Source organism: Phyllostomus discolor, chromosome 7 (assembly GCF_004126475.2).
Source record: "Phyllostomus discolor isolate MPI-MPIP mPhyDis1 chromosome 7, mPhyDis1.pri.v3, whole genome shotgun sequence".
NCBI lineage: Eukaryota > Metazoa > Chordata > Mammalia > Chiroptera > Phyllostomidae > Phyllostomus > Phyllostomus discolor.
This window is the reverse complement of record NC_040909.2, coordinates 8,589,010-8,603,286: the sequence shown is the minus strand read 5'-3', so window position 1 is coordinate 8,603,286 and position 14,277 is coordinate 8,589,010. Positions and strand designations below refer to the sequence as shown.

The following is a 14,277-nucleotide window of genomic DNA, read 5'->3' as shown; positions in this document are numbered from 1 at the left end:
TGGCTTCCCCTGGGACCTCTGGAGCCCTGGCTGCGTACCAGATGGTTTCTAGGCCCGGGAGAAACGAGGTGAATGAGGCCCCCATGTTTGTGCCACTTAGTCTGGGCCCAGGGGGCGGGTCAGGCGGGAGGGAGGACAGAGGGCTGGAGGGTGGATTCATTACTCAGCCAGGGAGGCGCGGGTCCCCAGGGTGTGGACAGTCTTCCCGCAGTCCCACTTCCCTAGTGGGAAAGGAGTGGGGCTCACTCAGGCCACCCTGCAGAAAGGCTTGCGGAGGGACACCAGGGCCTGGCCACGCCCCCATCCAGGTCTCTGGTTGGGGCGGGAGCGGGGTTACAGGGGGGTGGTGTCGGTCTGCCTCTTTCTGTTTCTGCTCCCTTCCCTCTTGCTGCCCATCCGTTTGCGGGTCAGGTCTCTACACCTTCTTTCCCTTCTGCCCCGCCTTGCCACCCCTGTCGTCAGAGTGCTGTTGAGCCTTGAACAACCGGGGGTCAGGGACACCGAACGCAAGGCAGTCAAAATTCACATATAACTTTTTTTAAAGATTTTATTCATTCATCTCTAGAGAGGGAAGGGAGGAAGAGAGAGAGAGAGAGAGAGAAACAACGGTTGCTGGGAGTTGTGGCCTGCAACCCAGGCATGTGCCCTGACTGGGAAGCAAACCCACAACACTTTGGTTCACAGCCCTGCGCTCAATCCACTGAGCTACGCCAGCCAGGGCTCACATAGAACTTTTGATTCTCCCCAAACTTAACTACTATCAGCCTGCTGTTGACAGGAAGCCTTGCCACTAATAATCAATACATATTTTGTATATTATATGTATTATACACTGAATTCTTACAGTAAAATACGGTAGAAAAAAGAAAATTATAAAATACATTTATAGAACGGTATGTATTTACTGACAAAAATCTGTGTATAAGTGGACCCATGCAGTTCAAACCCAAGTTGTTCAAGGACCAGCTGTAGTTCCCAGTTCCCCTCCGCAGAGCCTTGGGCACGTGCCATGTGAGGCCGGGAGGCAGAGGCCCGTGGGTGGCTCTGGCCGTGAGTGGCGGGCACCACGGAAGGCGTCACCTCACTCTCTTCAGCCTCGCTCTTTGGGACGGAGCAGCTCACTAACACCCCGAGACCTGGAGCGCAGGGCCGAGCCGTGCTGGCCTGCTGGAGAAAGCTGGGTCTCCTTCCGCCTCGGGCACAGTAGGGCTCAGGGAGTTAGGAAGCCAGGTGCCCCTGGCTTGGCGGTGTCCTTGGACCCCCCCCCCAACCCCTCCCCCGGTTATGTGGCCTTCGGAGTCGTGGCTAGGAAGTCAGCCAGGACAGGCCGCACACAGGCAGTGCGTGAAGCACATTCGCATTGTGGTGCAACCATCACGTTGTGGTTTCATCAGGTTGTGGTGAAACTGAACCCCTGCTCCCCCTACGTGTTCCCAGCCCCCGACAACCACCACCCCGCTTTCTGCATCTGTGATTTGATGACTCTGGATACCTCACGTAGGTGGGATCACACATTCTTTGTCCTTTTGTGGTGGCCTCATTTCAACTCCCACACTGTCCCCAAGGTTTATTCCGTGGTACAGCGTGTGTGAGAATCTCTGTCCTTTTTGAAGGCTGAATAGTATTCCATTGCACATGTGTGGGTCCCACATTTTACTTATCCACTCATCTGTCTGTTGTCTGTTGACATTTGGGTTACTTCCACCTCTTGGTTATCGTGAATAATGCTGCAACAAACGCAGGTGTACACGTCTCTCTGAGACCCTGCTTGCAGTACCTTTGGGTGTGTAACCAGAAGGGGATTCCTGGTAATTCTATTTTCAATTTTATGACGAGTGGCCATCCTGGTTTTCATGGTGGCTCTACCACTTGCTCACAGTCCCACCGACAGCGCACAAGGCTTTCGACTTCTGCACACCTTCGCCGGCACCTGCTGTTTCACCGTGCCTCCACAGCGGACTTCCCAGCGGGCGTGTGAGGTGGTCGCCTGGGGTTTGGGCTCACACTCTCCCAGTGACGGGTAACACTGAACATCTTCTCATGTGCTTATCGGCCACTGGGCAATCTTCTTCGGAAAAATGTCTATGCAATTCTCTTGCCCATTCTTAAATCAGGTGGTTCGAGGTTGTTGAGTTTCAGGAGTTCTTTTTATGTTTTAGATGTTAACCCCTCATCAGATGTATAATTTGCAAATGTTTTCTACTATTCCATGGGTTGCCTTTTCTGTCCGCTCTGCCCTAGACGTAAAAACGTTTTCAGTTGAGACGTAGCCCAATCTGTTTTTTGTCGTTGCCTGTGTGTCTGGTGTCATATCCAGGAAATCGTCAGGTCTGATATCATGAAGCTTTCTTCCTTTGTTTTCTTTTCTCTTTTTTATTTTTAAGAGAGTTTTTAAAAGATTTTATTTATTTCTTTTTAGAGAGGGAAGGGAGGGAGAAAGAGAGAGAGAGAGAGACATCAATGTGCGGTTGCTGGGGGCCGTGGCCTGCAACCCAGGCATGTGCCCTGGCTGGGAATCGAACCTGCGATGCTTTGTTTCGCAGCCCGAGCTCAATCCACTGAGCTACGCCAGCCAGGCCCTTCCTCTGTTTTCTAAAAGTTTTGTAGTTTTAGCTCTTTGAGTTAGTTTTTGCAATGATGGAAGACAACTTTATTCTTTTACACACGGATATCTAGTTTCCCAAACACTCCTGGAGACACTGCCCTTCCTCAGCGAATGGTGTTGGCACACTTGCCCCACATCCTCGGACGATACACGTGAGAGGTGATTTCTGGGCTCTCTGTTCTACTCCAGCGGTCTGTGGGCCTGTCTGCAGGCCAGCACCACGCAGCTTTGATTTCTGTAGTGTTGCAGTAAGTTTTGAAATCAGGAAGTGCGAGATCTCCAGCTCTGTTCCTCTTTTTCAACATTGTTTCAGATGGTTTTCATTTTAAGTCCACCATCCATTTTGAGTTAATTTTTGGATGAACTGTGAGATTTAGGTCGAGGATTTTTTTCCCCCTCTATGCTCCAGTACTATTTATTGAAAAGTGTATCCTGGCCCTGGCTGGCGTAGCTCAGTGGATTGAGTGCGGGCTGGGAACCAAAGTGTCCCAGGTTCGATTCCCAGCCAGGGTACATTCATGGGTTGCAGGCCATAACCCCCAGCAACCGCACATTGATGTCTCTCTCTCTCTCTCTCTCTCTCTCTCTCTCCCTCTCCCTCCTTCCTTTCCCTCCCTAAAAAGTAAATAAATAAATAAATAAAATCTTAAAAAAAAGAAGCATGTATGACACTACATTACAGTTGCATTCTTTAAAAAAAAAAAAGAAAAGTCTATCCTTCCTCCACTGAATTGCTTTGGACCTTTGTCGAAAATCAGTTGGGCACGTTTAGATCTATTTCTGGGTCCTCTGGTCTGTCCCACTGATCTGTGTGTCTGTCCTGAGCCAGCGCCACGCAGTCCTGGGTGCTGTGACTACACAGGAGGACTTGCGATCAGGCCGAGCGATCGTTCCCGCTTTGCTCTTCTTTGCTGAGATTGTTTTGACTATTCTGCAGCCGTTGCCTTTCCATATGGATTTTATAATAAGCTTGTCTGTGCCTATTAAAGGCTTTTCTAGGATTTTGCTAAGACACTGAATTAAACCTGTAGTTCCATTTGGGGAGAATGGACATCTTGACTGTGTTGAATCTCCCAGCCCACAAACACAATACGTGTCTCCCTTTATTTAGGTCTCCTGTGATTTTCTTTCACTGGCATTTTGTGATTTTCAGGACACAGAGCCTGTATGCATTTTGTTAAGCGTATTCATAAATGTTGCGCTTTCCTTGGAGGGGTTATAAATGCTGGTAAGTTTTACATTGTGGTTTCTACATGTCCATTATGAATGAGTAGAAATGCAGCTGATGTTTGTGTATTCTTCTTGCACCTTCCAAACTCATGTGTTAGTTTCTAGACGTTTCTTGTTTATTTGTTCTTTTTGTTTTGTTTTGTTTTGTTTTGTTCTGGGATTATTTCCCCTTCATTCCTAAAAGACGGCTTCATCACATACAGAATTCACCATTTTCAGTTCTTTCAGCTCTTAAGCCACGTTACGCCACTTTCTTTGGCTTCCGTGGTTTCTGGTGAGAAAGCCACCATCATTTGCATCGGTGTTCCCCTATCGGGGTTGTGTGGTTTTTATCTGGCTGCTTTCACGTTTTTTTCTCTTTGTCTTCAGTTTCTGGAAGTTTAATTTATGTGTCTTGGCGTGGATCCCGTGTGGGGTTTGCTCAGCTCTTTGAAGTTGCGTGTTTGTGTCTTTCACCAGATTTTGGACGTTTTCAGCCTCTCCTCTCCTTCTGGGGCCTTGTGATGCCAACGTGGGAGCCTTTGTTCTTGTCTCGAGGGCCCACGGTGCCGTTCAGGTTCTGTGTTTCACTCCACGCTCCCTCTGTGCTTCAGAGCGGGGACGCCCTGTTCATCTGTCCTTACCGGCACTGCCTTTGCCCTCTGCCGCCCCCCACCACCCCGTCCTACTGAGCCCACCCAGCACGTTTCTACCGCTGTTATTCCATTCTTCGGTTCTATAATTCCACTTGGTTCTTCTGCGTAACTCCCGCGTCTTTGCTGAGATTTTCCATCTCTACAAACTTGTTTCGAGAGGCCGTGTGACTCATGGTGGAAGCACTGTCACCGCGGCCACATTACAACCCCCGGCAGATGGTCCCAAAGTCAGACTCGCCTCAGTGTTGCTGTCCGTTGATTCTTCCCACATTGGAGTTATGACTTTTCTGGTTTTTATCATGACGGGTGATTTTTTATTGCATCCTGGATATCTTGGCTATTATGTTAGAAAACTCTGGGTTCTTTTTTTTTTTTTTTAAACAAGCAGTTGCCTTGCTTAGGTTTAGCCAGCAGGCCCAGGTCGACTTCTGTGGGCTGAGGTTCCAATGACAACTTCATTTGCCACTTGTTTCTGTTTCTGCTGCCTGAGAGAACAGAGGGGGTCCCCCAGGCCAGGTGCCCAGTGTCACCAGCCCCATGAGGCGACATGTAGGTGATGGATATGTCCTCTCCCTTGATTGTGGTGGCGGTTTCACAGGTGTATATACACACGTCAAAACCTATCAAATCGTATATTTTCCATATGCACAGTTTATTATTTAAACACAACGTAGGACTGATCCCTATTTGCTGGCTATCTAAATGTCCATGTCTAATACCCACCTCATGATTTGGGTGTGAAGATCAAACGAGTGAAAATTAAAAGGATGAAGCGAGACAGCATTGTCCTTTGATTCAACGGAAAGTGGTGGAGGGACGAGGTCTCCCTCTGTCTTCTACGCCCACACCCAGCCCTCGGAGTCTCCCTGGTTGCTCACAGAGTGCGTGTGGCAGAGGTGACACAGGACTGGCCATGACTTGGCAGTTGTTGAAGTGCCTGATGTGTACACAGCAGGTCAGTCTACGGGTCTCTCTACTCTTGTGTGTGTTCGCATTTGCCCTAATTAGAATGAAAACATAAACAGCGGCTCCCCATGTCACGGAGGGGGAAACGGCCCGTGGTCCTGCACGGCCCCCTCACCCTTTCCTCCCTGCCCTCATCTTCCCAGCCTCACCTCTCCATTCGCTGCTCCAGCCCCACCAGCCTCCTGCTGTTCCTGGGAGGAGCCAGGCAGCTTCCTGCGTGAGGCCGTTTGCTCCAGCGGTGCCCTGGCCGGGAATCCCCCTTTCCCACGGCTCAAATGTCGTGTCCATCCTGCCCACTCCACCTGACATCGTTACCACCTCCATCTGTCACTCCCCACACTCTGTTTCTTGCTCTTTGTCACCGGAGCAGTTATCACCAGCGGACAAGCTGTATAACTATTTATTCCTTGCTGTCTTTCTCCCCACCCCCCACTGAATGGAAGCTCCATGAAGACAGGAAGTCTTGCCTGATGCGCTCACTGCTGAATTCCCAGTAGATGCTCCGTGAATGAATGAACCGTGTGTATATATATATATTCTAGTGGAATGCCTGGTAGGGAGGGAGCACTATGGGATTCATCATAATCTAAAAATACATCGTGGAGTCACTTGGTAAATATAAGTTCATTGTTCACTCAGTACCTTCTGTACTGGTCTTCGGAAAGTGAGACTGTGATTAATGGACCTTTTTGATGTTGGTCTTGCTGTTGCTAATTTGCGGGGAGCCGTAAGCCCTCGGAGGTAGGCAGGTCCCCTTTGCATCCTGACCGGGCTACTTGTCAGCTGTGTGACTTGGCCAAGTCGCGGAGCCTCTCCGAGCCTTGTGTCCCGATGGGACTTGCTGGAAGGGCCCTGTGCTCCAGGGCTGGGTTGGAGGCCCACCGCTTGCCCTCCTTGTCCTTTCTGCACGACGGACAGGACCGCCTCCAGGACCTTCCCAGGTGCTGTGTCCTCTGGGACCTGCTGGTGGGGTGACCGAACAACAGTCAAAAGCACTGCTCAGGAGGGACAGGCAGTGACACCACTGAGCTCACAAAAGGGGAGGTGGTGACTCAGTCCTGGCCCAGCCTGAGGTCCCCTCTCCAATCCCTCCACCCCCAGAGCCCGAGATTATAAACAAGTGACTCAGAGGAACGATGGGAGAATGCCCCGTAACAGTTCTCGCCAGTGTCCAGGGGGCTAAATTTAACCCACAGCTGCAGCCTCCGGCACGCTGGGAACAAGTTAATCTCGGTGGCAGAGGCTGCCGTGTGTGCGAAGGGGGGCTGGACAGGAGTCCAGAGCAGTGCGGGCGTAGGGCCTGGCTGCCCTGGGTCTCCACCCTGGTCCCCTAGACTGTAGACAGGGGACAGGGGCCCCAGGGCCAGGCGGGCCAAGCCAAGCAGGCTCAGGCCAAGCCAAGAACGGACTAAGACCAACGAGCATAGACAGCGAAGTCCTGGAATATTAAACTCTTGGGGTGTCACTGTTTGAACACTGAAGTCCAGAATGTCACTCCCCTGGTATGTTAAAACCTGGGGGCGGGGGGGTTGAACACTTAGAACAGTGGAACTCTAGGAAATCCATCTTCCAGCATGTCCGATACCTCCCAGTGTTTAAACCCTGTGGCTGTGTGCTCCTAGGAACACAGAACCTCAGTGGCTCCGAACCTCAGCAGAACAGGCTGCGGCCCTCCGAGTCTCAGCCCTCCACCTCCTCACTGGGTAGAAAGGGAAACTGAGGCTCAACGGAGGGACCTGCCCTGCCCCAGGCTCCACAGAAAAGCGGTCACCTAGTCCACCTAAGGCACGTTCTTGCACAGTGGTGGGAGGGTATCTGAGCTGGGGCAGAAGTTGGGAAAGACCTTTTCTTTTCTTTTTAAAAGATTTTATTTATTTATTTTTAGAGAGGGAAGCGGGGAGGGAGGGAGGGAGAAAGAGAGAGGGGAGAGAGAGAGAAAGAAACATCAATGTGCGGTTGCTGGGGGCTGTGGCCTGCAACCCAGGCATGTGCCCTGACTGGGAATCGAACCTGCGACACTTTGGTTCACAGCCCGCGCTCAATCCACTGAGCTAAGCCAGCCAGGACAGACCTTTTCATTTTAAAGGTGGGACAACAAGGTCCCCCATGAGTGGATGCCACGCTCAAGTTCACTGAGCACGGAGCCCAAGCACACTGCATCCAGAGGTGGCTGGAGTGAGGTGTACTCTGGAGAGGAAGATAGAGGCACCTGGTGGAAAGACCCAGAAGGCGTGAAGTCAGGGAGACAGGGGAAGTGGGACTCCCATTCTTGCCCCTCCCTGATGTCAGGGGCGGAGGCTGGGTCAACCCCTCCACCGAGGAGCATTGCCCAACCAAGGAACGCAGTCAAAGCCGTCCTGTGCCCCATTTAGAAATGAGGCAGCGAAGCCCTCATCTTTCCAGGAAGGCCCAGAAACCCCACTCCCATCCCATGAGCCCCAGGGGCTGAGTCAAGGCTGCTCTGGGAGGGGGCCTCTGCCCAGTTGTCCCCTCTGCGTCATGTGCAGGAGGTCAGGCAGCTCTCCTTACAGGGCGGGGCCCACCTCTATATATAGCCCCAAGAAGACAGCTGCGGAGACCGAGCACGACCCAGCAGGAAAGCAGGGAGTGGAGAGGAGGCCTCTGGCACCCTCGGTCGCTGCACCCTAGGCCACCCGCCATGGCACTGGGCTTGGAGCAGGCGGAGGAGCAGCGGTTGTACCAGCAGACGCTCCTGCAGGACGGGCTCAAGGACATGCTGGACCACGGCAAGTTCCTCGACTGTGTGGTGCGGGTGGGTGAGCGCGAGTTCCCGTGCCACCGCCTGGTGCTGGCCGCCTGCAGCCCCTACTTCCGGGCGCGCTTCCTGGCAGAGCCGGAGCAGGCGGGCGAGCTGCGCCTGGAGGAGGTGTCCCCCGACGTGGTGGCCCAGGTGTTGCACTACTTGTACACGTCAGAGATCTCGCTGGATGAGGCCAGCGTGCAGGAGTTGTTCGCTGCGGCGCACCGCTTCCAGATCCCGTCCATCTTCACCATCTGCGTGTCGTTCCTGCAGAAGCGCCTGTGTCTCTCCAACTGCCTGGCGGTCTTCCGTCTGGGACTCCTGCTCGACTGTGCGCGCTTGGCCGTGGCCGCCCGGGACTTCATCTGCGCGCGTTTCTCGCTCGTGTCGCGCGACAATGACTTCCTCGGGCTCTCGGCAGATGAGCTCATTGCCATCATTTCCAGCGACGGTCTCAACGTGGAGAAGGAGGAGGCTGTGTTTGAGGCGGTGATGCGGTGGGCGGCCAGCGGCGACGCCGAGGCCAAGGCCGAGCGCCAGCGTGCGCTGCCCACCGTCTTCGAGAGCGTGCGCTTTCGCCTGCTGCCGCGAGCCTTCCTGGAGAGCCGCGTGGAGCGCCACCCTCTCGTGCGGGCCCAGCCCGAGCTGCTGCGAAAGGTGCAGATGGTGAAGGATGCCCACGAGGGCCGCATCACCATGCTGCGCAAGAAGAAGAAGGAGAAGGGGAAGGAGGCAGCGGGGGCCAAGGCGACTGACAAGGGCGCGGGTGAAGCCAAGGCGGAGGAGAACGAGGAGGAGGAGGAGCGTATCCTTCCCGGCATCCTCAACGACACTCTGCGCTTTGGCATGTTCCTGCAGGACCTCATCTTCATGATCAGTGAGGAGGGCGCCGTGGCCTACGATCCGGCGGCCAACGAGTGTTACTGCGCCTCCCTCTCCGCCCAGATCCCCAAGAACCACGTCAGCCTGGTGACGAAGGAGAACCAGGTCTTTGTGGCCGGGGGCCTCTTCTACAATGAGGACAACAAAGAGGACCCCATGAGTGCTTACTTCTTGCAGGTGCCTGGCCAGCCCTGGGAGGGGGGTGGCCAGCGCTGGGTGCTGGGCACTGGGGTCAGCTCTGAGGCCCAGGAGAGACCTGTGTCTACTCATTGGTCAATGTCATTGGTCTAGGGTGAGCTGTAGACCAGGGAGGTTCAACAACAGGCCCTTGCCTCAAAGCTCAAGATAGTCACAGGCAGTGGACAACGAGCCACCTAACTTTGGTGTCTCAGTTTGGGGGAAGGACAGCCCCAAGATGGTCTGATGTGTTGGGGGCTCTAGCCCTGCACAGGGGGCGGGGTCAGGCACTGCGTGGAGGAGGAGCCAGGTCAGAGCCGGTTCTGGGCAGGGCCTTAGCGGAGGCGGGCACTGGAGTGTGGAAGACAGTGTCCCAAAGGACCATCCTACCTAGTCCTCCCATTACACAGATGAGGAAACTGAGGCCCCGGAAGGTCCAGTAGAGCAGGGTGCCCAGTCCAAGTTGTAGTGTGACAGTGGGATCTCAGAGGGCAGAAATGGTTTCCTAGTGACTGACCATGTAGGTGTGAGCCAGGTGGGTGGAATGTGGAAACCTGGAGGGGAGTGGGGTGGGGAAGGAGCCCAGGGAGTGTTGCACTCCGGGAGGCCAGGGGCGAGAGGGGTGAGGAGGAGCCTGGTGCCGGGATGAGGCTGGGAGGTGGGGGCAGCTCCACCAGTTACCAGCACAAGTGGGCACATGGTTGATTCTCTCTGGGCATCCGTTTGTAAATGGGGGCGTTATTCTTCCTGCTTGATGAGGTCGTTTCAAGGTTAAATGGTGGGTGTAATGAGGTGTTCATCCATGCGGGGCTCAGCCCTCAGGAAACTTTTCAGAAACATCAGCCACTAGTGTTGTTGTTATAGGACCATCCAGGTGGGCAGGGCGGCAGACGTACACTCTAGGTTTTAAGGGGCGAGTGGCAGGACTGGCTGCATTTGGGCTGGTCGTGCAGGGGGACGGGGTGGGTCTCAGAGGCCCTGGCAGAGCTGGCCCGTCCTGGTGCTGTAATGGTGACCTACGGCACCTGTGTATTCCGAAGCCAGGAGGCGTGGGGGGGGCGGGGGTTGCCGGGCTAGGTTGTTCTCAGCCTGAAAGGAGGAGGGGCGCTGTCTCCAGACACCACCTCCGGGCCCTGCCGGCCCTACCTGGAGGCTTGGAATTCTCTGTGACCCAGGGTGGCGGGGAGGGGCTGCGCCGGGGCTGGAGCTGCGGGCATGGGGGCGGCAGCTGACTGCACCACCCTCCCGGCCCGCAGTTTGACCACCTGGACCCAGATTGGCTGGGGATGCCGCCGCTGCCCTCGCCGCGCTGCCTCTTCGGCCTGGGAGAGGCTCTCAACTCCATCTACGTGGTCGGCGGCCGGGAGCTCAAGGACGGGGAACGCAGCCTGGACTCGGTCATGTGCTACGACAGGCTGTGAGCGCGGGCAGGGGGCGGGGCCGCCCCGTGTGGGCGGGAGCCTGGAGGCCCAGACCCGGGAGGGGAGGGAGGAGAGGGGAGCACGATTGGCAGGTGGGACGAGAGCGAAGAAATGAGAGGCCTGGGGAGTTCCGGTAATCTACCGAGTGCACCCCGAATATGGGATACGTATTGGGGGAGGGGTGGATGCAGGGACAGGGGCTGAGTGCGCTCACCCTCTTCCTCCCCCCTCCAGGTCGTTCAAATGGGGTGAATCGGACCCGCTGCCCTACACGGTGTACGGCCACGCGGTGCTCTCGCACATGGACCTTGTCTACGTCATCGGCGGCAAAGGCAGCAACAGGTGAGGCTCAGGCCTGGAGTGAGCGCAGCAGCAGGGCGGCAGGTTAGACCGGAGCGGTGTTGCCCCGGCTGCCCAGGGAGGCGGGGCATGCAGCCTCAGGGGCGGGGCCAAGGGAGGAGGGGGGGCTCTGCTCCTGCTTCCTCCCTCTCACTGACCGCCCCCCACCCCTCAGGAAGTGCCTGAATAAGATGTGCGTCTACGACCCTAAGAAGTTCGAGTGGAAGGAGCTGGCTCCCATGCAGACTGCTCGGTCACTCTTCGGGGCCACCATCCACGATGGCCGCATTTTTGTGGCTGCTGGGGTCACAGACACGGGGCTGACCAGCTCAGTGGAGGTGTACAGCATCCCAGACAACAAGTACGGCCCCTTGACTCCTGTCTCCCCTCCCTGCCCCAGGCAGGACAGCCAGGGACGGAGGGTGTCACTGTAACCCCTGGCTGTGTGGCTGTGCTGGCCCTGTCTGGGTCAGCCCCAGAGGGAAGCATAGCCCCTGCCTTGGGTTTTCACAGTTCAGCCTGGACATCAGCACAGAAATAGCCCCTTGCCCCTGATCAGCAGTGAGGTGGGCTTCCCCCCAAGGCCGGCCAAGGGTTCTGGCCAGCCTGGCCTGCAGCAGAGAGCTCTGGGGGGTGGGGTGCAAGATGCCAGGTTTCTCACGCAGAGACTCACGCCAGGCGCTGGCCTGGGACTGGGGCTGCAGCGGGGACCCAGCTGCCTGGCCCTGGGGGGTCAGGAAGAAAACCGCTGGGGTGGGAGAAGGATGCCCAGGCAAAGGAAGGTAGGCGCTGAGGCAGTTAGGACCAAACGGCCAAGGCCATTGCTCTGGCTGGAGGGAGTGTGGAGGGTGGAAGGAGGTGGGGAGGCGGGTACTGGGGCTGCAGAGGCCACAGCGGAGAACTTTAGCCCGAGGGCAATGCAATGCTTCTTTCTGGTGGGTTTTACTAAGAGGCCTCCTGACGGCTGATGCAGAGATGACGTCAGGAATTTCCCAGGAGGCAGGGGTGCTGCTTCATAGCAAGACGTGCTGGTGGCCCAGAGATGGGGTTGCAGAGGGGAAGGGGCAGAGGGGGTGCCCTGCAGAAAGCTGTAGGCCAGGGCTTCTCACACTGTCACGTGCCCACGGATCTCTGGGGATCATGTTAAAATGCAAGGGGCGTGTGTGCTGGGCCTGGACTGCCAAGCCCTGTGGTGGTGGGGGACGGGCCAGCCCTTTGCGATGGTGGAGGGGAGGTTTCAACAGGAGCCGGGAGGGGACTGATTGGACGGAGGGAGAAGGGGGCCGGGCAGGAGTCCAAGGGGTCGGGAGCTCGATGGCCTCTGAGCTAGCCAGTGGGAGCTGGGTCAGGAGTGAGAGGGACACCGGGGAGATAGATCCACCATGGATCTTGGGGCAGGCTGGATGGCATGCCAAAGGGCCAGTGGAGGGAAGTGGGAGGGGCGGAGAGGATGGGGAAGGAAGCGAAGACCAGCGGGAAGGGGGAGGGGAAGAGCGTTGGGACACCTTGAGGCCCTGGCAGGGGCCCCAGGTGGACATTCCTGAGCAGGTCCCAAACAGGAGGTTGTGCTGAGATCCCGCAAGCCTGGGGGGCAGTTGATTTCAAGGGGGTGCAGCTGAGGCTGTGGGTGCAGGGTGGGCCTGGCTCTGGGCTTGCTGAAGCCCCCCTGATGATTCACCTCCTCACCCCACCCCCCAGGTGGGCGTCCTTTGAGGCCTTCCCGCAGGAGCGCAGCTCCATCAGCCTGGTCAGCCTGGCGGGCACCCTGTACGCCATCGGTGGCTTCGCCACTCTGGAGACTGAGTCCGGGGAGCTGGTCCCCACAGAGCTCACTGACATCTGGAGGTGAGCCGGGCCCCAGGGAGGCAGGGCGGAGTCAGGAGCAAGGCTGGTGGCCCACAGCACCTGTGGCTGCAAGGGAGGACCCCCGGCAGACTGGGTCATCTGGGGCCAGAGCCTGTGGCTCTTCCGCAAGTCCCAGGAGACAGGGAGCAGCAGCCCCTCTTCAGCCCTGGTCCTCTCGTGTGGTTGGGAAGGTCCTGAGCTTGCACACAGGACACCATGCCCCACTGTGGGACCCCAACAGTGTCACAGTCGGGAGCTGACCCCAAGCTTAGGGCGCAGACCCACAGGAAACAGGTCCCAAAGCAGAGGGGCCCTGGAGAGGCGGCCAGACCTTCCCTCTCCCTTCCCTCCTGGATGCTCAGGGGTGGGGGAGCGCCGGGCCAGGATTGAGAAGTTGCTGGACCCCAGCCTTGGAGAGCCATTGCTTTCCATGGCTGGTCCTTCCTGGGGGTGGAGGGCAGAGGTTTCGGCCACTTGGGGCAGCTTCCGAACCTTCCTGTATCCCCACTGCCGCAGACAGACAGCCCCCAGGGGCAGTGCTGCCGGGAGAGTGGAGGTGGGGGCGGCACTTCTTGGAGGGCTGGGTGGGGAAATTCTACGCCTCCAGGGAAGAGGTAGAGTAGACTTTGCTGGAGGGAGGTGGCCCTTCCTGGACTGTGCGGTGGCTGTTCTTTGGGGGTGGGCCTTGTGGGGACCCCCTCCAGGAGTGGACCATTCTCCAGAGCTGGGGCCAGGAGGACTCCTCAAGGGTGGGCCTACTGCTCCCAGCCACCTCTCCCTGCTGGGCCTCCCTCTGAACTCTGCTGACCAAGCTCCATGTCCCTGCCCGCGGCCCCCCCCCCCCCCAGATATAATGAGGACGAGAAGAAGTGGGAAGGTGTTTTGCGGGAGATCGCCTACGCCAACGGCGCCACCTTCGTACCTGTGCGGCTCAACGTGCTGCGCCTAACCAAGATGTGACCGGCCCCGGAGGGCCTGTACCCCACCGCCCTCCTGGGCCAGGCCTTCTGGGGGCTCCAGGGAGGAGGCTGGGAGGGGCCCGAGCCCCCCTGGATCTTCTTCAGTCACGGAAGGTAACGCTGCCGGCCCTGGCCTCGGAGCAGGGACGAAGAACTCCTCCAGTGTCTCCACGGCGCCCGCCCGTGTTCTTGGTCCTCGAGCCAGACACACAAGGACGCATCCCAGGCTGCATCCTGGCCCTGCCCCACCCCCAGGCGGCCTGGCCGCGTGTGCCAGCCACTTCCCCACAGGGGCCGGTCCTCGCCTGTCACAGGGGGAGTGCCCCACCAAGAGCTCCCTGCAGCACAGATAAGTCTTCTTTCATGAGAAGAATAAAGTGCCTTCTGATCGGCCGCTCAGGGTCTGGAAGCAGGTGCTTCAAGAGAGTGATCAGCTAGTTTGAAGATTTGGGGTTCA

The 14,277-nt window shown here is 56.9% G+C and overlaps 1 protein-coding gene across 1 annotated transcript; it reads left to right on the top strand.

Moving 5' to 3' along the window:
- Positions 1 to 8,001: 8,001 nt before the first annotated feature.
- Positions 8,002 to 14,264, top strand: KLHL40 (kelch like family member 40). Its single transcript, XM_028518829.2, has 6 exons — positions 8,002 to 9,256; positions 10,513 to 10,673; positions 10,912 to 11,019; positions 11,192 to 11,377; positions 12,715 to 12,861; positions 13,710 to 14,264. The coding sequence occupies exons 1-6, from the start codon at positions 8,096 to 8,098 to the stop codon at positions 13,819 to 13,821; spliced, it is 1,875 nt and encodes a 624-aa protein (XP_028374630.1). The 5' UTR covers positions 8,002 to 8,095; the 3' UTR covers positions 13,822 to 14,264.
- The last annotated feature ends 13 nt before the right edge of the window (positions 14,265 to 14,277 follow it).